Source organism: Chelonia mydas, chromosome 5 (genome assembly GCF_015237465.2).
Source record: "Chelonia mydas isolate rCheMyd1 chromosome 5, rCheMyd1.pri.v2, whole genome shotgun sequence".
Lineage (NCBI taxonomy): Eukaryota > Metazoa > Chordata > Testudines > Cheloniidae > Chelonia > Chelonia mydas.
Window position 1 is genome coordinate 46,861,639 of NC_051245.2, and position 23,687 is coordinate 46,885,325.

General features: G+C 37.8%; 1 protein-coding gene across 4 annotated transcripts in view; it reads right to left on the minus strand.

Moving 5' to 3' along the window:
• Nucleotides 1-1,276: 1,276 nt before the first annotated feature.
• Nucleotides 1,277-23,687, minus strand: part of HMGCR (3-hydroxy-3-methylglutaryl-CoA reductase) — a 32,190-nt gene continuing 9,779 nt past the window's right edge. For 3 of the 4 annotated variants that reach the window (XM_007064499.4, XM_043546617.1, XM_027826890.3), the window contains exons 4-20: nt 23,135-23,222; nt 22,785-22,869; nt 20,277-20,382; nt 15,510-15,616; nt 13,952-14,068; nt 13,552-13,703; nt 11,950-12,194; nt 11,636-11,808; nt 9,968-10,162; nt 9,019-9,177; nt 8,695-8,852; nt 6,555-6,660; nt 5,301-5,471; nt 4,096-4,236; nt 3,844-4,002; nt 3,366-3,520; nt 1,277-3,222 (exon numbers count right to left, since the gene is read on the minus strand). In XM_007064499.4, coding sequence (XP_007064561.2) covers nt 3,168-3,222; nt 3,366-3,520; nt 3,844-4,002; nt 4,096-4,236; nt 5,301-5,471; nt 6,555-6,660; nt 8,695-8,852; nt 9,019-9,177; nt 9,968-10,162; nt 11,636-11,808; nt 11,950-12,194; nt 13,552-13,703; nt 13,952-14,068; nt 15,510-15,616; nt 20,277-20,382; nt 22,785-22,869; nt 23,135-23,222 — 2,372 coding nt within the window. In that variant the 3' untranslated portion in view covers nt 1,277-3,167. The remainder of the gene's footprint in view (nt 3,223-3,365; nt 3,521-3,843; nt 4,003-4,095; nt 4,237-5,300; nt 5,472-6,554; nt 6,661-8,694; nt 8,853-9,018; nt 9,178-9,967; nt 10,163-11,635; nt 11,809-11,949; nt 12,195-13,551; nt 13,704-13,951; nt 14,069-15,509; nt 15,617-20,276; nt 20,383-22,784; nt 22,870-23,134; nt 23,223-23,687) is intronic. The other variant, XM_027826891.3, reaches the window with a different exon arrangement.

Sequence of the window (23,687 nt, forward strand, 5' to 3'; positions counted from 1 at the left end):
CTCAGGGTTGAGGAAGAAAGCCAGCCTAGGGTTCATCTCAATCAGCTAACATGTTAAAATACAATTTATTCCATCTATGCTGAGATTTAACACGTTAGCCAACATGTTTTAAAAAAATACATCCTTTGCCCTACAGTAGCCTTTAGACATCTGCAGCTCTAAGAACCTGACCCCAACCATCCAATTACAAGTGCTCTATATTGGTTTCAGGGTGTTTTTGTTTCTGAGGGTGGCTTGTTGTAAGCATGTTATCTTCTGCCCTGGACCCACATCAGTCCCCAAACTTTGCATTTGTGGTAAGAGGTTCCACTGTAGTGTTTTATGTAGGGCTTCATAGAGAACCAAAAATTATTTGCTCCATATATAAAGCTGATCTCTACCCTTGGTCTAGAGCATGAGATGTAGAGAGGAAGCTGAAAGAGTATCCAGTTGTAGGTGGACTAATGCTGGATATTGGGTGGGCCAGACATGGAAATTATATTATGGCCAAGGACCTGAAACAGAAGGGGAGGAGGCTCTGATCAGGCCTTTAGCTTCTAAATGTAAAGGTGTAGGTGATAGATTTCTTTGTGATAGTAGGATTTTTGGCTCTTAGATGAAATTTAGGGAGTCAAAGTTGGTATATATTTCCAGACTTTTTGTTTAATGGGAAAGTGGTTTAAAAACCCTTATTTTCAGCTTACGTTTTAAAATGTTAAAATTTGCTAACTTAAAAAATAAGTAGTTATTATTTGACTAGGTTTTAAGATTAAATATTTATTTACATAACTGTGTGTCTGGTACTTTCATTTGAGAGTTCTCCCTCCTCCTCTTAAATAATCTTCATGTTTAAAAGTTCTGTGTAATGTAGAGAGTAACATATTGGTCAGTTAATTTTGATGCACTAGCTTTTACTGATGCAGAACGAATGCAGTAAGTTTAGCGTTCCTAGCCCAAACAGATTGGAAGACTTTTCTAAAAGTGCATTTTTGTGTTTAGGGTCACATCTCTCTGAAATGACCATCACAGACTTTGCAAAAAATATTCTATTTTAGCAGACCACTACCATCTGCCAAATTCCAGGCAAGAAAGACTTCTTTTCTGGAAAGTACAGAGAAGTGTCCAAAATAGGCCTCAATGGAAAGTGTCATACTGAACTACTGTATTGAGAAGTTATTGCAACTCCTTAAGTGTTCTTCATACCACCAAAGGACAATATGTAAACAATCCCTGAAACAATGTTTAGTATTTAATAAAGTCACTAATTATACTTAAAAATATCACAATTAAGCCAAAATGCTTTTCCACTGTTTTACTGAAACTGAAAAAGTATTCTGTACCAAAATGTACACAATTTAGTAATAATACAAAACGTTAATTCTGCAAGACAGAATGTCAGTTACATTCACCAAAATGAACACTGAACCACCATTTATTGCCAGCTCAGTGTTACTTTAAATAATAAATCACCGGTTGAACACAGAAACAAAGCAGTTTCAACTCTGCATAAATAAGAAAAAACTACTCATAATAATGCAAAAAGATAAACATTCATGATATTTTCATGCTACCACAGCATACCTAGCATGTAGTATGTCTTCCAGCTTGAATGTTAGCTCTGTGAGACCAATACATTAATATTAGAGCTGATATTCTACAAAATCAGTCCCTCACGAGTTATACCAAGCTTGCACATTAGAAGAACAGCATTCTCTCTCTTTCATCACCACCCCCGAAATGCCTCTGTATCCCCATAAAAAGACCATCCTTCTAGTAAGCAGGAATGTTCAAATCCATTTATAGTTTTCCTTCAGTGACTGAACAGGATAACTGTTTAGCATAGTAACTGATACTCGTTTTCTCAGTAGCAAGTCAAACCAAAATAAACCTACCTAATATTTCCCGCATAATGTTAACAAACACCCTATGTTATCTCACTGATCCAAATACAGTATTTTAATGGACAGTTACATTTCTTGTATGAATTTTTCTAGTAACATCATTTCAATGGACCCTTGTAAGTTTTCGTAAGATGGATAAGTTGGATTTTTCAGAAAATAAATTACAGTTTTTTCACAAAAGAAAACATTTAAAAAGAATCAAACATAAAAACCAACTGGAACATTAAAGACACGTGATTTTTCTGGCTTTATTACATCTCAAGTTAAGCAGAGGTCAAACACCGATCCCTGGGGAGCAAGTGTCGAACACCAAAAATTATTAATGTGCCAATGCACTGTACTTTAAAAAGATGAGATTTTAAAAGTGTAAACATCTGTTCTTGATTCATTCACTTGAATCCATTGCTACTTACGGAAAAAGTTATGTAAAAAACTGTATTAACATTATCAAAGCTGTAAACTGCCTGATGTGTAATTGTTTCTATATCTGTATCAAGAAAGTTTTAGAAAGTCATGATACAGTACTTCTCTCTGAACAAAATGCCCAGGCGGTTGAACACATACCCCTATTAAAGAATGTCAAACATTTCTGCACTTCGTAGCAATAGATTTTCCTTAAAGGAAAAAATGATGTAACTCAATTAGGGAGCTAATAATTAAGTGGAACAGCACCAAGTGAAGTACTATAAATAGATCAATGTTTCTACAGATTAATGAGAGACTCAATAAAATTATCTCATAACTCAAGACGTAAGCTTAAAACTTGAACAAACAAAATTAAAATCAGGAGTTCATGGAAGCAATTAGGCTGCTATCACTTTATATTTAAAACCTACTTTTTTAACCAGAAAACAAAAATTACAAGGAACATTACATACAAACCAATTTTAGCCAAATCATTTTTTTAAACACACAACAAATTACGCTACAGAACTTGTTTTCCATCTCAGTCATAACTGGGAGTTCACTAGTCAAAATACCCTCAATCCTTAATGACATAAAGCTGACCCTTCAGAAGAGCATGCGCAGAGTAAGAGAAATATCAAAAATTCTAAAGCCATGTTCAAGACATCTGGGATCTTCATAAAGGAAGTAATTTTTAACAGCTGAAGAAAGTCAAAGTCATAAGGAGGAGTTTCACTTATCACAAGTCTGCTGATCTTCTCAATTATCTTCCACAAAAATCCTTGTACTGAACACTGCCTTCTAAAATTTCATAAATATATATTATTCTTTACTCCTGGTCAGTTGCTATGGCAATGGTTCACTTCAATGCTCCTCTGACGTTCAAGCTGCTTTCTTGGTGCAGTTTCTCTGAAGATCTTGTAGATTTATTTTTGACCTAACAAAAATAGTAAGATAAGCCATTTGGAGTCAGCACTCTCTCTGTAGCTTTAACAGTTTCATGTACCATTTATTACATATTGTGCTGTATTTGGGACAGGGGAAGACGCAGAGTATAGTACTAAGCTTTGCATTTCTTACCTGTTATGAATCATGTGGCTTTTGACTAGATGTCCAGCTGCCAGTGCTGCCATTAATGACAATTCCCCTGCCATTACTGTAGCACATACAATTTTAGCAAGCTGACGTGCATTTTCACCAGGATTGCCTTGACTTGCACCCTGAACCCCTAACATCTGTAGACAAAAATATACAACATTACACTTTAAAACCAAGCGCTGGTAAAGGTAAATTTGTGTTTAGTTAGAGTTATTTAACGGTCCTTACTAAATTATGTGAACCAAACCAGCTTTTAAGTCCCTCAGACATTAAAAAGTAGCATTTAGCTTCAAAATCAGATGCATGAATACTCTTTAGAACAGTTTAGTTAGTTATATCTTAAAGCCTACTAAAGTTTGAAAAAAACTTGCAGTATTACTTAGACACACAGTATACAATAGAACCAGGAGGACTTTTGGTTTAAAAGGATGTTATTTTAATTTTCTTTGATGCTTTGTACCTGCAAACAAGCTTGCTGTGGTAGCAAGTTGGTTCCTCCACCAACTGTTCCAATTTCTATAGAGGGCATTGTGCAGCTGATATACAGATCTTCATTTGTGGGACCTGTTGACTCCATCAGAGTGATGCAGTTAGAGCTGCCCACATTCTGTGCTGCATCCTTAAAGTCAGAATAAAAACATTTAGTGCAACTATCTTAAGAATATATTTAAAAAACCAAAACCTAATAGTGCTGTGAATTGGCTGAACTTACCTGTCCACATGCAAGGTAGATAGCTGTGACGATATTTGCTGCGTGGGCGTTATAGCCACCTATGCTACCAGCCATCGCAGACCCCACCAAATTTTTGTTTATATTAACCTCAACCATGGCTTCTGTAGTAGTCTTCAATAGCTAGACAAAACCATATGCTTTTATTATACTTCTCATTAGACAGCAGTAGCAATCCCATGTTGTTTAGTATTAGCACTCAGACTATGATTCCATGGCTGAGGAACTTGCCTCAGAACAGTTCTCTAAAATGTAGACTTTGATATAAAAGAAAATAATTTAAGCTCTTACAGTTGCTAAAACTTTCTAAATACGAACAGAATGCAAACCAATGCATAGAGATTTGCCTAAGTCTAAAGACAGCCTGAAATAAATACTTATAAGAGGTGTGGTGAACCACCCCATTTATTTCAATGGAATGCTGACATTAAATTTGAAACTTAATGATGACAATATAAAAATAGTTTGGAAGAAAAAGCCTGTTAATGAGCTAGGATAGTACCTACCTGCCTCTCAGGTAACTCCAATAGCAACAACCCCCAGTTGTCCCCATCCCAGCTTGCCACAATCTCCAGCTTCCCCCAATCACTTCTACAATGTAGTTATATATTTTTAATACAAAATTCTGCAGTACAACTGAAAGTTAAAAAAGTTCTGGGGCACTACAAAATTAAGTATCAAATTAAGTCACAAGAAATACTACTGACTGTATTATTTATTTTCATATTTAATTCAATCAAAACCTCTTTACATGAAGGTCCCAAAGAATTTCCAGTCTTGCTTACTGTGATGTGTAGCAGAACCCAGCTAACTGCTGCAGATTAATTTGCCATGGAGTACCCAAGGGACCGGTTACAAAGGTCATTAAAACTGAACTGAATCTCAGGTAAACTACTTAAGTGTAAGATCTATTAGACTGTGGAACAGCCTTTCAAAAGAAGGAGCAGAAGATCCAGCACTTCAGACATTTTAAACTAGACATCACAAAAGTATATTGAATGAAAAATCCTCTACTAGTAAGTCATTTTTTATCTATAACGTCCATGATCCTACAATAATGCTCAAAGTGAAGAGTGATCATTATGTACAATTTATAAATCTTGATTTCAAGTTAAATTTTTATTAAAGGATTAGTTTGGTTAGAAAAAAAATGCTTTTTTTCCAAGATGAATCAAAGCGGTACTTACTTCTCTGACCACCTTGGCTGGAATGACTGCTTCGCAGACAACAGACTTCCCCCTGCCTTCTATCCAATTTATGGCAGCAGGCTTTTTGTCTGTACAATAGTTACCACTAATAGCTAGAACATGGAGATCAGGAAACTCTTCTTGCAGTCTTGCAAGTGCCTTTTCGGTACCCTGACAGAAGCAGATATAAATGAAGTGTAACTTCCAATGAAGGTTGCATTATAAACCACTGGAGAACGTAACTAATATTTGACTAACCATCACAGAGACAGTAAGACATCAGGGCTAGACTGAACCTTTGGGCTCAGCCCCTGTGCAAGGGAAAGCATATCACTGTGCTACCTCAGGACCAGCAATGGGAAGGAATTGTTCCTCACAGAGGAACCTGGACTCCCCTTTTGGGTAAGGTGGTGCTGGTGGGTAGGGATAATATAATCATTGCTCTGCCCCCATCTCACTCACTTGCTCGTAGAGGTAATAATGAATTCACAAGCCCTTGTTCCTCCCCACCATGGATGCTGGGGCTGCACAGGTGGGTGGAGGATCTGCCTCCTCTAACTCTCCCGAGTGGCTACACAGGACCAGAGAACACTGGCACTTAGCAAGGTATGCACACAACATGAATCTTAATAATCTGGGACCAATTCTTCCCTTTATTCTGGATTGGGGGAAGAAGGAGAGCCTGAGTTGCATGTGCAGATTTTTTTTTCTTTTTAAATATAGTCATTTTAACCCTCCCTTTTTCATTGCTTAGGTACTACTCTTGATTATGGTCAAAGACACAAAGCTAAACCATTACATGTTACCATTTTATATCACTAGAGAGAGACACAGCCTGCCCTAGGTAAATAAAACAAGCAAAAGGTAAAAAATTCAAGTTCATATGGGAAGATGATCAATAAGAATGAAGTTGAAGTAGGATTAATAATCACTTCTAATTTCTCACTCATGTAAACCTGTTTTGCCTATTTTAGATTTAAGCACTTCAGGGACAGAAAGTAAATTTTACTCTCAAAAGCACTATGAACCTTAACACAGGACTCTGATACTGGATGGCCCTTATACAAGCCCCAGAAAAAGAGAGGGGGAGAAGTTGAAGGGAGGGAGGGAAGTGGGGAGACAGTCCTGTGTCCTTGCTTCCACTCCCTGTATGGTCATGTAAGACCTGAAAACCTAATTCAGAGTTAATTTAGTGACATTCTTTAACTAGTTCTTTTTTCAAAAAATGCTAAGTAGAAACAGACTGGATCTTACTTTTGAGATCATGTTCATTCCCATTGCATCCCCTGTTTCAGACTGAAAACGGATATAAAGGTTACGACCAGCCAGACTGATGTGAAGCTTTTGCAGACGAGCAAACCTGTAAATAAATGAGAATCAACTAACTATTTACAATTCCTTCTCTCTCCCTTATCTCACTAAAGACTACAGGCTGCTTTTCAGCTACAAATGACAGTAAGCCATTAGTTCCGGATAACCCTGCTAAGCACCATGCACATTGTGCGCTCTTCCTCCTGCTCTATGCTCAAAACTAAATTGGCACCAACTACCAGGCACAAAATCCTCTGACTGCTGATCCAAGAGAAATGTTTAAGAAAACTTACTGCTCCTGAAAGTATCTGTACTGGTTTGCTTAATTTTTCTAGCCCTGCAACTTGTGAAATACAGGATCCTAGTGTTATAGTTACCTAATTTCAAACAACAATTCCCTCCCTCCATTCCCCCCCCCCCCCCCCAAATTCTGTGTTACTGCATACAAACTACTAAAAGAGGGAGATTTGGCAATTCTTAAGTCAGTTATATAGAGAAACAGTGTCTAGAGCAGTGATAGTGAAGGCATGTCCCACAACTCAATTCTATTGCTATGCAGTAAGCAAGAACAAACAAACTTGAAGATATTGCACATTATTCAGCAGCAGCAAGGATGGTTCTATACCATGGTTATCAAGCCTTGCTGGAATATGCTCAAGTGTACTACTGACCTCCACACGGTTTTGTGGAACATGACTCTGCTAACCAATACTGAAAAATCAGTCTTCGATTTTCCAGAGATAATATACAACAAATAATACTAGGGAGGGATGGGGATAAGAGAAGTTATGACACTCATGCTCTAAATCAGTGGTTCCCAAACTTTAACAACCTGTGAACCCCTTTCACTGAAACGTCAAGTCTCGCAAACCCCCTCCTAAAAATGAGTATTTCCAGGGATTTTCTCCTTTACCTGAGTGTAAATTATAAAAACAGTGATCTTGGAAATATAAAATTTGTTTTTATGACATGCTTATTACATGCTATTTATTATTAATTATTATTTATCATTACAGTCTTTTTATTACATTATGAAAACAGCAACACTCTTCCAAGATCTCACTTGGCTTATTCATAGGCTCATAGGCTTATTCAAAGTGATACAAGCTATTATAAGACAAGGCTCCTACATTTCATCAACGAGTATCAAATATGAAACAGCATGAAGGTATTTAAAAAGCCAACGCAAAGAGTTCCTCCGACACAAGCATTCAGGTAGTCCAGGCAAACAACGCACGCTGCAATAAAGCTTAAACTTGTTCTTCATAATAAGTTTAAAAACAATACTAGCTGCCTATTTAATTTTAAAAACAGCAAAAAAATCCACCTCCCTTTCTATTTCTTATAAAGAGTCTCCTCTCTTTATAAGATTAAATCTCCTCAGTGTGATAGATAAGCTTGCTTTGATCTGCTTAGCTCTTGGAAGTCCAGGGGCTCCAGGCTGCTGGCCCCGTGCTGCCCGGGGTCCCTAGGGACAGCTCTGTCCACCATTAGGGAATTTTTTCCCTGAGAACCCCCTGTAACATTTTGCGAACCCCCAGGGGTTCTAGAACCCCAGTTTGGAAACCACTGCTCTAAATCATATTACTTTTAATACTGTTATGCTTCTCCCCAGCCTGTCAGTTCTGACATTATAGGATCAATATTCTCTTTAGCCCCTAGAATTAGAGAAGAACACGTTATATCATTTGAAAGATTAGATGGTCGTGTACAACACTGGTTCTAATTCTACAAGTGCAGGATAATGACCACTAAAATCAAGTCAGAACTGAAGTGTGTGTGTGTTTTTGGAGGTGGAAACAAGTATGAATGGTAATCAGAATAATACCATTTTAAGTTCCGTTTTCTTGCTGTGATTGAATTCCTTATTTTCCTAGGGGATATAACATTTATTTGTAGCTCTAATGGTTAACCAGATATGGGAATGAAAGATGTTGTTGATTACTTAGACCAAAGTTATTTGGATCCCTGAAACTAGTATCATGTAATTTCTTGCATCGTAGTACACCTAAAGCTGGGAGATTTCTATATTTCATTATAGATTTACATTAGTAAATACTTTACAGAAAGCCATGTCACTAACCTACTTGTGCTGTCAAATGCATCTTTGACTATTTTAAACCCTTCAGAGTTTTCAAGCCAAGCCTTTACTTCTGCAGACTGGCAGGCAGTGGGTAATCTTACAACCGGTCCTCGAGTCATCCCATCTGCTAGAACACAGCTATTTGCTCCTCCACCAAGCTAAGATCAAAGGGGAAAATGAATACGATTACTGGGAATTATTGGTAATATTTAATAACTTTAATTAAATAGATATCTATCTTACACAATTCACCTCATTTTGTATTAAGTGACGGGCTCTTAAGAAAGGCAAGGAGCTAACCATTCAAGACTGAATTTTACTTACGCATATTGCTCTGCACCCTCTGTTTGTGCTTGCTACCAGACAGCCTTCTGTTGTTGCCATTGGAACTTGAAACTCTTTGCTATCCAGGAAAAGTGGCCCAGCTACACCTACAGGGATGGGCATGTATCCAATCACATTTTCACAGCAAGCTCCCATTACCTTTAAAAAAATGTTAGATTTAACAGTCATTAAGGATACAGCATTGCTATAGCATGTTGAGAAATTGATAACAAATAGTCATCAACAAATAAAATAAATCAAAATTAGCCTACTTTACCAACTTGATTTTTCAATAAAATACAACATTTTTACACTACAATGTTTTATACTGTGCACAAAGTTTGGAAGTATTTAGTAAAACTTGACCGTAACCTTCTGAAGTTCACTGAAGTGTTTAATCATTGAAGTAATGTATAGTAACAGATAAAACTGCAGAAAGAATTTTTTTATATTAGTGAATGCTATGTACTTGTATCTATTAGGAGAGTTACTGTACAAAGTGAAAACTGTATTAAAGTAACAATCTGGATTTTGAATAACTTTCCTTTTATTATGACTCAACTCATGTTTCCACTCATCCCAGTAAACTCAGCTGTGGTATTATCAAAGCCCTAAATTTACTGAGATTAGGGAACTCTATACATTAATACATAATTGTCCTTTTAGATCATGCCACAAAACTGATCTGGACTCTTAAGTTTTCATTTCAAAAAATTAAGTATCCAGTTCTTATGTCTGTGAGAACTTTCAGATGTGAACTGAATGAATACCCATGCAGACTGTGTTTGTATGAAGACAGATTGAAACTATAATTGACAGCTTTGACTTAATTCTTTGGAAGTGGTGTACATGAATTATAATTTTGAGAAGAATTTGGGGAAAACATACAAAAGGAGTCACCTTAAAATTTAAAAATTAATTCACTCTTGCTTGTCTCCATTATACCTACCAAAGAATAATTGTAATGCCTGTAAGGAAGATATTGTAAGGCTGATGGTTCAGGGAGCTTCTGAGATAACATCTGTCTGCGAATAGATACACCACGTTCATGAGTTTCCATCAGAGTTTCCAGTTTGTAAGCAGGAATATGCTTAGCATTGACTAGGTTGATGACTTCTGCATCAGTGAGGAATTTTGCACCTTTCTAGAAGTTAAAAAAAAAGTTTTGTTTGTGTTTGTACAAACTGCAGTACAACTTTTAATGTTTCCAGTAATATTTCATGTTTCCAGTATGGTAAAGGATACTCGTTACTTCTGCAAATCATACCTAAAGAATCTGTTTCATTATCAACATCAGTAAACTGCAGCATACAAAGAAAATAATTCTAAATGAATTTCTGGTCTGTGTCAATCATGAATCCATATAAACCAAAAGCAAAGAAAACTAACAACCCGCAGCCAGATACCCCAGCTGCAATTTAAACTTCAGAGTGAGGCTTTTACTCATGGTAGTGTAAGTATTTTAGTACATGCTTACCATCAAATAACCTGCAATACCTAGCCCCAAACTAAAAAGTTATGTATAGACTAAAAGTTCCATTACGAAATTTCATTGCTTTTCCAGAGTGAAGGCAGACTCTTACTTTAAACACTACAGGGCACATCCTCAGGTAGCATTAATTATCATAGCTCCACTGAAGTCAAATGCCAGCTGAGGATCTGGCTCTGTGTATTGAACTATCTAAAGAAGACAGATTATGTACAAGTTTATAAATGGAAATTTTTCTTTAAAGTACATATTAGGGGGAAGTCTGGTGGTCTATAGCAGTGGACCCCAAACTGTAGGGCATGCTCCCCGGGGGGAAAAGGGGGTACAATGGGGCCCAAGCCACCCCCCACAGCAGGTGGGGAGGGAGCACCACCCAGCCCTGCTTGGTCCTCAGCTCTGCTCCAGCCCTCCCGCCACCAGCCCCGCCCGCAGCCTAGGCCCCTGGCTTGGCCGTGGCTCTGGCCCCACCTCAGCCTCTTTACCTCTGTCCGCACCTCCCCTCTTTCCCCACCCTCCCCCAGGCCCCAGCTCCTGACCGCAGCTCCTGTGCGGACATGCAGACCGGGGGCGGGGGGCGATGGGAGGAGGTGTGACATGAAAAGCTTGGGGACCACTGGTCTGGAGGGAGCATAATACTCTGTCACATGGGGAATCAGTAGCCACACAACCTCAGAGATTTCAGCTTGGGAGCGGAGAGTGAAGAAAACTGAGCACCTTATGTTGCTCTCAACCAGCCACCTTTAATAGACGTATGGACTAACACTCTAATTGTTCATGAGCAGGAAAGCTACCATGATATGGAATTTTGGGGGGAAGAAATGGTAACAAATCTTTTGTTTACAAAAATGGGCAAAAACTGAATTTTTGGCTGCATGCATTCAAGAAACAGAACATATACAAATAATTGAAAATCAGGAATTGACTGGACCAGAAATGATCTCTAAAGTGCATTTTGCAATGGGTGTATACTAAGAGTGTAAGTAAGCCACACTATTTACACATACATTCAATTGTAAGAGCAATACAATCAATTGAAGAATGTATTCACAAACAATGGTTTCACTGTAAAATTTTAAAATACTCCTTAAAATTTTTTGGTCTTGAAACCTTATAGTTCTCTTTTCTTACCTCTGCATTTCCAAGTATACATAAACATTCTTCAGTGGAGCGTGGCTCTTTGGGCAATTCAGTTTCAGGCTCCTTTCTGTTAAGGAGTGAAGAAGTTTCCGTAGGCATGCAGCTACCAACCACAAATGTAGCCTTGGCTGATGGCTCTCCTAATGCAGGTTTTACTACTTCAACTGCATAAAGACAAATTAAAATAGGAATTTAGATTACAAAAATCTCAAACAGACTACAGTTTTTTGGTTGCAAAATAGCCCCACCATTGGATCCTTCAGGAGCAGCCCCAATACCTAAGATACCCAAAGCATATATATTACCTTTTCTCTCTTTGGAAATTACAGACTCTTCTACAGTGCTGGATTTCTGATTATTTTTTACAAGTCCAGATTGTTTTCTGCAGCAGTTATCAGGAATCTTTTTCTGAACTATCAAGGGAGATGTTATGGGGTTCTTCAGAGAGAGGGTGGACTCCGTCTCTGTCTGTTCAAAGAAGATGTATTTCACAGCAAGAAGAAGAGCTAAACCAAGAGTGATTACTTGCTCAATGTCCAAACTGGCCATTCTGAAGGAGGATCAAACAAGAAGTAAATTCAAGTGTGTTTTGAGTATATAAAAAATGTTTCTTTATCGTTATAAACTCACACTGCTTTAACAAACAAGCAAGACATGCAAGCTAATACCTAACAAGAAACTGCTACAAAGCTAACCACCAATGTTTATATAATCTTGTGTATATAGCTACATTTGATAAAATGTATCACTGGGACATCCATTTGCTTTAACAAGAGCAATATGTTGATCATAGTTTATGCAGTTATTAGAATCTCAATCACTCTACCCCCTTTATAACAGATAATTGAAGTAAGTTACTTTAGATAAGAAACAGCACGGCAGTTCAGCATGTTTGAAGAAAAGCCGTGAAACATCTCTCACTAAATATTTACTAAACCACAGTGAACAGCAATTCTTATGTTGAAACCCTAGCAAAGAGAAATATAATACCAAATCGCTCAGAAGGCATGTGCCATTCAACAGCTAAATCACTGATTTAACAGTTATTTCCTGGTAAATGTCATGTGATTCAATTATCATCTCTTGCCATCCGTGGCAGCTATTATAGTGGGTACAGAAATTAAGCCGCTTAAATAGGTAAGGAATCAAGAGATTTAGAGGCTGATTTTCAGAGGTGATAGGAATCCACAGCTCCCACTGACTTTGAGTTGTGAGTTGTCAGAACCTCTGACAATCAAGCCCATAGTAATTTAACATTAGAAAAAAATCACAAAGAAAGAGAACAGTGACAAGGACCCTTTTTCCCAGTCCTTGGGGATGAGTGGTCCACATGTGGGAGAAGCTGTGCACGTTCCCAGAGAGAAGGGAAGCTGGTTTGAACACCTGACTAGACTACATCAATTACCATTAAATTTACAATCTCTCCACACAGTCAGTTAGCTCCAATTTTCCTCTGCTATGCAATGTATGTTAAAAGATTTGCTTAACTTAGTAACTGGTATAAAAGACTCATATTTAGGAACTAATTTAAGAAATGAAATCTACTGTAGTACAATCACAAAATTTAAAAATAATGCCGCAGATCCTCAGTCTGCCTAAGCCTGCTCTGAAATACGTCAGCAATGGACCTAAGGCAGCATTATGGCATATGAAGAAAGATTGCTAGTCCCTGACCATCCCCTTTTTACCATAGCTAGACTGTGGAGCTTGTACAGGAATGACTATGGAATGCCATGTCACACAAGGATCTCCATATGTAGAAAATCCTACAGTGGCCAAAGCAGATGGGTTTATGGCTGCTTTGCAAAGTACTCTGCCTTACAAAGTAACCTGAAAGCACCAGAGAATAAGCCCCAGTAAGTGGAAGATGCAACAGAATACTTAGAAGGACCAAGATATTCACTCACCTAGACAGGTAAAATTGCCATAGAGAAACATTAGGTTCAATTCTCTTTGGTGCATTTTCATCCATTCCCACTGAATTTTCTGCTGTACTGTTTTGAGCAGATGGTTCTGCTATCCAGCGACTGTGAGCATGAACAAGAACCAGACCTAGAGACTTAAAAAGGAAAGAGAGAGAGAAGAGTGAAACCTGTTTCCAGCTGTAACTAGCCAGCAAGTCTAGTAACAAGCAGCAATTTTTTAAAAAAGTATTTTTTTACTTTCCCATGCCCTCCTAGGTTTAAAACTAAAAGCTGCTGTTGACAACAGACAGGGAATATAACTTTACAGTAACTGAGAAATATTTATGCATACATTTAATTATATGGTTGCTTTTCTCTAAAGAAAGGGAAAAACCCCACATACCATAATCATTTTAACCCTCTGCGTTACAGGGTTTGGTTTGTTTTCTTCTTCTTCCAAAACACGGGCAAAATGACTAAGTTGCCATATGGGTCGCCCCTCACGACTTTCACGAGAAAGCTACAACAAAAAACAAAAGATCCTGTTCAGTGCATATATTTGAAGAAACAGAGCAGCAAGCAAACTTTTTACTATTATGTCACTAGAAAACACAAGACAACTGTCAACACAAGAAAGCTGTACCAAGTTTAATCTAAGTCAGTTTTTAAACCAGGGCAACCACCTATGTTGGGCACTTTCTTTTTGGTTTAAAACTGGCTTGTTTTGGTTTAGCTTACAATGAATCCAAATCAACTTAACCTAAGCCACAATAAGAGTGTCCATACAGCCTTTTGCACTAATTTAACTAAATCATTTAAAAATCACACTTTTAGTTAAACTGGTTGAGCTTTCTCCTGTACACAAGCCTGTAGTTACATTTGATCCACTTAATACCACACTGAAGACTCAGTGGCAATACAGGAACAAAACAGAAAATTTAAGACCCAAGCAGGAGGTTCTCAGCCCAAAATGTTCAAATTTGTATGTCTAAAGTTAAGTCCTTAAATCCATAAAATAAATAAGGCCTTGGTTCACAAAAACCTCCTCATTCAGGAAAATATTTAAGCATGTGCTTTCCTGAATTGGGGCCTGGAAGTGGCTCAATTTTCAGAGAAGCTGAGCATCCACAAATCTCACTGAAGCAAGAGTGAGAGCTGCCCAGCACAAAACAAAATCCATGCCACTTAGGTGCTTAAATACAAATGTAGGAGTGTAACATTAGGCAACAAATTTTGACTATTTAAATCATATTGCCTGTAAATCAAAAATCCAGAAATCAAGATTAACACTGATACAGACCTCAAAATATGATCCACAGCATTTCCTAGCATCAGATTGTGCCTGAACTTAATACTGAAAGCTAAAGGGCATCATATAAACTGGAATGCTGACCTTTCAAGTTAATTATTGGAACTGTAGAACAAGAAACTATGTAATTTTTTTGCTCTATTCTGCTCCAGAGTTAGTTGTAAAAGGGGATATTACCCAGGACATAATTTATCTCTGTTTTTATGAGAAATTTATTCCTCCAAGCACACAATTCATTCATGTTCATTAGAGGTATACATATGTATACAGGGAATATTCAATAACCTTATTGGTTTAGAAGCTATTGCAGAAGAATAAAGTTGAACACACACAAAAAACAACTACAAGTTTTAAATATTGATAATTGGAAGATTATATACTATTATTATTTTCAACATCTAAAAACAACTGTAGGTGACATGATTTTGTTCCAGATATACCACAACCATGCAAGTTATGACTTTGATTATGATTCCTCTTGAACAAAGAAATAAATGTATAATAGGATACAAATTGTGAAGGCTAAACTTGGGTGCAATATTAAATTGTTATCTCTCAGTTTAAATTAAATAGCTATACAAAGAAAAACAGGACACCACCATTAGGCCAACATGCTCTTATGCTACTGATGCCATCTTGAAACTGGTCTTACCTCTAATACCAAGGACACACATGCTGGAAAGAAAGTCATGAAGACAAAGTAGTTGGCAAGAACAGACATGCAGCCAAAGCAGCACATGATTTCAAGCTGTCGCACTCCTACATTAAAAAGAGGCAAAAACAGTCTTACATTTTGTGCTTACATCTTACACAATGTTCTTTCTTTATGCTGAAAAGGTATCACAATGGTAGCACAACAACATTAAGATGACTCTGTACATCATAAAAGGACTGACTGTCCCATCCCTAGATTGCGAAAAGTGAGCACATTAAGCATTGATGTTGAAATAATTAGGATCTACAAATGCAAGATGAGGACCTACACTGTAAGAATACCTTTAAGAATACTACTGTCAACTTATTTAAAGTGTAAATTAGCATTAGTATTTTAAAGCTCTCAGTGAAGGACTGGTTCTAAGTTTGCAGGCTTCAGATTGTGACTCCTCATTCATCTGTCTACCAGAAGTTGATTTCAGAGTAAACTTTAATCTGTGATATTTGGGCAGAGGTAGTCAGTCATGTATTTAAGGAGTCAGGAAAAGTATTGATCAGTGGCTACTCTCTTGGAAGCATTGCATATATGAGCAGTTACTGATCTTCCTTCTGAACTTTGCTTTATACTAAAAAAAGTTTTGAAGTGATATTAAATGTTATGAATATTTTCAGAATTAGTCTGCCCCATGAGCATTTCTGTAATTAGAAGAAAACTGAAGTTTTCATTACATGGTTTTTCCAAAGGTATATTTAAATCACACTGAGCTGAAACTTAGAACTAGGGGGTTGAGGTGGGCAGGTTTAAATATACTTTCAAGGTTAAAGATGACAGGTCCTGAAGAAGATCTCTGTGTAAGCTCAAAACCTTGTCTCTCTCAGCAACAGAAGTTGGTCCAATAAAAGATATTACCTCACCCTGCTGGTCTCGGGGGGGAAAAAAAAAGTAGTCTTGTGCACTTTTCTGATGTACAAAAGTAGCCAGAAAGGTTTTTCAAACCCATCCCACCAAAATTGTTTTTACATTAGAAATTCAGGTCCTGTCTAGCCTAGAAGCCTCTGTGAGGGCTGGAGAGCTAATGAAATGATGTCATCAACAATAGTAGGAATGAGACCTGAGAAACTGAGAGGAAGGAATTTTTAGTCTGACTGTTTAAACAATGTTTTTGTTAACATAGAATCATAGAATATCAGGGTTGGAAGAGACCTCAGGAGGTCATCTAGTCCAACCCCCTGCTCAAAGCAGGACCAATCCCCAACTAAATCATCCCAGCCAGGGCTTTGTCAAGCCTGATCTTAAAAACCTCGAAGGAAGGAGATTCCACCACCTAAACCAACATAAACCACTAACATTTTGGACAAAAGACATCCAAGTTACAGATTCATAATCTTAACTTCTTTGATTAAGATATGAGAGCTAAAAGCACAAATCCTCTGAAATACCCAGGAAGTTCCACAGCAAAACCATGAAAGACCGTGTGAACACGCCTGATGTTTCTAAAGGTAAACAAGCAGGGAAGAAAGACCTTAAAAACACACACACACATACAGTTTCAGACTCTGTTTATACATCATAAAGAAGCACAAAAGTCTTCAAACCAATAAAAACAGCTGAATTATTTACATCTGAAAAGCTCTTACTTTTTATGCTTAGTAGCTACATTTCCTAAAACAAAAATCTACTACAGCGCCAATGAAGATAAAAATTATAGAAAAGAAAAATGTAAAAGTAGAAGTTTCTTTGCCTGTTTGCAGTTAAAACAGACTAATCATCCCTAGCATGTAATTCATTTTAGAAACATTAGTTCTTACAGCAATATGAAGGAGGCAAGTGATTGTTATTTCATACATCTGTACTGAAAGTGTAATAGATTTAAAAAGTTCCACTATAGCGAGAAATTTCAGTTCATCCCAAAATAGTAAGGGAACAGCGTACAAAATAAGATCCCAACCCTGTAAAGTGATCTGTGCAGGAGACCCTTGACCCATGCAGTGTCCTATAAGAATTCAATGGAAATCTACATTTTCCTTTATGTCATCAGCACCTGCAATATTATTCACATCTGTTTTAAGATAACAAAAAGCAAGTACAGTGGAATCACATCATACGCGCATTTAACTTACACGAACTCAACTATATGCGCTAGGCAAAAAAAAAGAAAAACAACAATTTAAATATTGTAGTGCTGGAGATTCCGCCCACCATTCCACTCAATGAGCGTATGCCCCAGAGTGAGCGTGAGATGTGAATCTGCTGTTCCCTCAGTCGGTCTCAGTTCTCGCGTGCCTCTCATAGTGTGAGCATCTCGCTGCGCTGAGTGCGATTCTAGTGTTTAAAGATACATACTGTATTTTTTGTACAACATGGCCCCTAAACGCAAGCCAACTACTTCATCTGGTGCTCAGCCGAAGAAACAGCGATCAGTTCCAATGCTGGAGGAAAAACTGGCTGTGTTGGACTTACTGAGAGATGGTATGTCGGTCTCCAATGTGGTGCGTAAATATGGCCGCAATGAATCTAGCATCCGTGCCATCAAGTTTCGAGAGAGAGAAACTCGTCAAGCCGTGGCATCAAGTGCTCCAATAACTGCTAAGGTGACGAGCCAGGTGTGTGACAGACTTCAGTGAAGACTGAAAAGGCATTAAACTTATGGTTGGAAGACATGAACCGTAAACGTATGCCTATCGATGGCAACACTTTGCGAGAAACGGTTCTTAGCCTCTACGTGCTGTTCAAACCTCCTGCCGAAGAGGGACAGCCTTCTGATGAGAAGGAATTCAAAGTCAGCCAAAGTTGGCTTAACAGTTTTAAAAACCGCTTCAACCTCAAAAACGTGCAGACTACTGGTGAAGCTGTATCTGCCAATGAAGAGGCAGCAAAAGCCTACCCAGAACAATTAAAGAAAATCATAGAAGAAAAGGGCTATCTTCCGGAACAAGTTTTTAATGCTGACGAGACTGGGCTCTTCTGGAAATAAATGCCCAACCGCACTTACACTTCGAAATCAGAAAGACAAGCTCCTGGCTTCAAAGCAGCTAAAGACCGTGTGACTGTGTTGTTTTGTGGCAATGCGGCTGGGCATTTAATAAAGCTGGGCTTGCTCTACAGGGCTCCAAATCCCCATGCCCTAAAAGGCAAAAAAATCTCCTGCCTGTGTTCTGGCAATCAAATAAAAAGGCTTGGGTGATGGCAGCATTATTTCTGGATTGGTTCCACAAGTGTTTCATTCCAGAGGTCAAGCGGTACCTCGAAGAGAAAGGACTTGACTTTAAAGTGTTGCTGATCGTAGACAATGCTCCTGGCCACCCTGCGGCACTCCGGTTTGCGCATAACGACGTTGAAGTCGTCTTTCTCCCCCACAATACCCCCTCCATCCTCCAACCTCTCGACCAAGGCACGATTCGCTGTTTTAAGACCACTTACATGAGGCTTACGTTCTTACGGATACGTAGTGCTGTGGATGCTGATCCCAATCTTAATGTGATGGAGTGTTGGAAGTCCTTCTACATTGCCGATTGCATCACATATATTAAACAGGAAATGGATGCAATCAAGCCTGAAACAGTCAATGCACGTTGGTGAAATCTATGGAAAGAATGTGTGAATGATTTTAAGGGTTTCCCGACCATTGAGAAAGAAGTGAAACGCATTGTTCAGGTGGCCAGGCAAGTGGGTGGTGATGGCTTCGTCGACATCCTTGAGGAAGAAATTGAAGAATTAATTGAGGGCCATAGAGAAACACTGACTAACGAAGAGTTAGAGGAACTGATAAAATTGTCTACAGAAACGAAGATGACGACGACGAACAGGAAGACCCAGCAAGTTGGAACCTGAAGTGTTCCAAGCAGCGGAACACTGGAATGATTTAATTTCTGAATACAATCCCTCTATGGAACGAAGTCTCAAAATCACACGTAGTATTACAGATGATTTGAGACCGTATCAAGAAACGTTTGAGCACCTCAAGAGACAACAGTGAAAGTTGCCGATCACCATGTTTTTCAAGAAAAAACAACCAGCAGCAGATGAGCCTATGCAATCAACTTCTCGAGCTGAACCAGAGCCAACCACTTCACCATTATCATTGTCGTCGTAGACTAGCAAGAATATCCAGGATGAATGGTGAGTGGTTAGGTTTACTGTTTTCCTTTTTTATTCTTTCATTCTTCCGTCTCTCTCTTTCTCATGTACACTGGACCCTCGCTAGAACGCTGGACTATGCGCGGTACTGCGTTATAGCGGTGGCCGCGTTACCCTGGATCCAATTTAAATATTTAAATTTGGGATCCATCACCACGACCACGCTATATGCAAATCCATGCTATAGCGATGCATGCTCTAGTGAGGGTCTGCTGTAATTAAAATACTGTAAAATTATATTTTGCATATGTACTCTTTATTATATACTGTACATGACTGTATATATTATACATTTATACATATTGCTGTAGTGTTGTACAGTGTGCACAAAACCATGTACAGTATACTGTACTTTATGGGCGATTTACGGGATTTTCAAGGGTAATTTTGACTATATGCGATTTTCGCCTTACGCGCTGACTTTAGAACCTAACCCCCGCATAAGATGCAACTCCACTGTAAATTCAAAATATAGGCAATGACTATAGCTCCCTAATTGTGCCAAGACACTGAAATACGACCAGTAAGAACATCTATTGTTTGAGGACCTGGAGATAATTGACACCTTACCTGTGATTCTTTCTTTTTTTATCTTGAGATAACTAGACTCTTGACTACATTACTCACCTGACATAGTACCAACACCAATCACAAGACACTCAACAAGGGCATCAAGTGTAAATGTAGGACCTAGAATTGCCATTCCCCGTGAAATATTTTCTCTTACTTCATCCTAAAAAACACAGGAATTTCCCTCAGTTAAAATAAAGGCAAAATGCAAACAGTGATGTGTTTGCAAAGTTATACCAATAGACAGCTTTCTGACAGAGAATGGGATGAATCACATCAACTTTTGATTCGTGTAGAGGAAATGAACTGTAGACCATGATGATTAAGCAAAAAAGTGGGGTTCAGATAAAATGTGAAAAAGGCAGGCACAACAGGTCAAGCAGACTTGTTCTTCTTAACATTTCTCACCCAACCCCGCACAACACGATAAAAGAGCCAATAGGCCCAAGGTAGGAATATGAGCTCCCATCTTTTCTTCATAAAAAAGAGCTGCAATCATGATTAATAAAGTGAGGATTAAAAAGGTTTAACACCTTGATTATATAAATGCATACTGTATGTGAATCTGTGGCTTAATACAGACATGTGGGTTCATTTCTCAAATTCTCCTAAGGCTGATTTTGTTCTTTACTTTAATCATTTAATTAATCCAAGATGTTAACCTTTGATAATAATTTGTATTGTTTCACCATTTATGTACTGACTGTACAGCCCTCCATCCTTAACTGGCAGTTATTCTAAATTTCTTACATTAATTGAGATAGACCTTTGGTAATATTTATTAAAGAGACTAGGACACAAAGTTTTGTTAAGATAAAAATCAGTGAATACTTAAAGTCTATGCATGAGTCTACTTGAATTCTGATCCTTTTAAAGTAGCTTAGTAGTTTTTTAATAGTTTAATGGTTGTGCGTTCTATACTAAAACCTAGAATATTCCAGATCAAAGGCTATGTCACTAACACATCTTTCCTGTTTGTCTTATTACTTGTATAATCAACTTTTTAAAAAGCCACTCATGTCTTCAATAATAAAAAGACAATTCCACTGGGGTATGTTTGTATGCAGATATATCCCCATTATGAAAAAATAATAATTCTTCCACTCAGGACATTTAAAAAAAAAAAAAAAAACTATAGTATACCCTTGCTATAAAGCCCTACACAATAACAAACCTTGGGCTATAGGGAACCCAGTCCCTGAATCCCACCTGGAGCCCATGGGGCTGACAGCTCCCTTGGCCCCACCTGGAGCTCAGTGCCCCACCGTCGCCCCGGGGGCCAGAGGAGCTGTCACCTCCCAACCCCACGGGGCCAAAGGAACTCTCAGCTCCCACTGCCAGGCTAGAGGTGTCAGCTGCCCCCTCCCCCCAGCAGGCTCTTTCACTATAACGATCCCCGGGCTGTAACGAACAAATGGATCCCCAGGGGTTCATTATAGTGAGCATACTGTAGTGAGGGACAAATAGGAGTCTTCCTTCCTCCACAAGAATTAAATCTAGATTGTTAGATTTAAAAAATCTCAATATCCAAAAGCCTGAACCTTATTAAAATGCTGTATCATTTACAGGGCGAATGCAGGTTGTAAAAACTAGTGTTGAGGGATTTAATTAGCTGTTCGACAGAGCTAATTGGAATCAGCATCACAACAGTAGTCTCAGACCTGGTATGGAATAAGATGAAAGTCTGACAAAATAGAGCAGAGAACTGGCAACTGAAAATCACTAACATGCCTGAGAGAACTGACTAAGGATTTACTGATTTTTTATTTTTTAAACGTGTAAACTGTTACACTAAAAACTCCAGAAACCTATTCTGCACTAATTTCACGTAGGACACTCCAAGTAGTGAGAAATCCTTGTGGAACTTAGGCCATCTACTGTACTCATAATTAGTATTATATCCTGTTTAGCTATTTATGGAGCTGGATGGCCATTTTTATGTTTTCGTATCTTCGAAAAAAGCAAAGATTCTTGACACAGTTCAAATCCAGGAGATGGGAGAGGACACTGATTTGGACTTTCACAAATATTAGATATGGAGTCCACAACAGATGCCTCACAGTGCCTGGGTGCTAACAAAAATCCACTTCATGCTCTGCAATACCAATGAACATTTTACACTTTATTTTGTTAAGTTTGTTCAGGTTACTGTACTTGTGTACTTCCATTCTTTTTATTATTTTAATCTTACTTACAAATTTTCTGCATACTTTTTATTATATTCTTTAGACCACTACAACATTTTTCCTTTAGTTGGTGACAGTTTACAATCTTAACTTAATTCTAATGATGTTTTTGTCTGGGAACTGTAGACTCACTAAACAGCATTGCTAATATTGTTTCCACTACAGTCACAGGGCCTGATCCTGTAAGTATACTGATGCACATGAGCAACTTTATTCATCTGACTAATTCAATTGACCTCAATAAAACTATTCACTTGAGTGTTTGTAGGATTATGTAGGAACACTTGACATAGCATTAGTATGTATGTATATATGTCTCATGAGGCATTAATATTCAGATGTTAAATTCAATAGCTACATCATAAAAAGCAAGGCTGACCTGTGAGTTGGAACTGAGTGCAAATTTGGCTAATGCACTGGCTCTAGAAAGGTCAATCAGAAGCAGGAAAAATGGTAAAGCTTCACTGAAACAAGAGACATAGAGGAATACATTAATGATCCAGTAACATTAGGTTTAAAAAAACCAAACTTGTGCATTATACAAAATGGAAAAATCAAACTTTTTTTTGAAGCAGTAGCTAATCATGTTAATCTATCAATTATAGAGCTTTACATAATTTAGACCAGAATGAGCCATGCTTTATATTAGAATTAAAACATGATTTAACATAAGCACAAGGATTTCAAGCTATTTAAATTTTTAAAAACCTGAAAATATGCAATACTTACTTCAAACCTGTCAGTTCTTTATCTAGGAAATGAATCACCACTGTACTGAAAACAAAACTTGAGAAGATTGTGAAGAGGCCAGCAATACCTTAAAAAAATTGTAAGAGGTGCACTTTTAGATCATTCCAGACTAAAATAAGAAGGCCCCTAAACCCAAACATTTTACAAACTAACTTTCTCCTTCTTCCAAAGGACCTTTTTCACATGATTTTACACTCCATTCTTCTCGTTTGCAGCAATAAACAAGTATCTCCGACTCAAGTATTTAACTGCTATGCTAGCTGAGAGGGACTTTTCAATACTGTGCTCCAATTTAATCTCAGTTTGGGAGGGATGGGTTTAGTTCAGATTATATATTTTATTAGAGAGTCCAGAAATCCTGCTTAAAACCAATGGCTGAATATGATGAAGAGAGAGGACATTTCCAACCCTATCATTTATGAATGATCATGGTAAAATATCTATTTTTCTGTTATTAGAGAGCAAGCACCAGGCAGCATGACAAATGCATGTTTATTATGCATAGGTAAAATACAGAATTAAAATGGTTAAT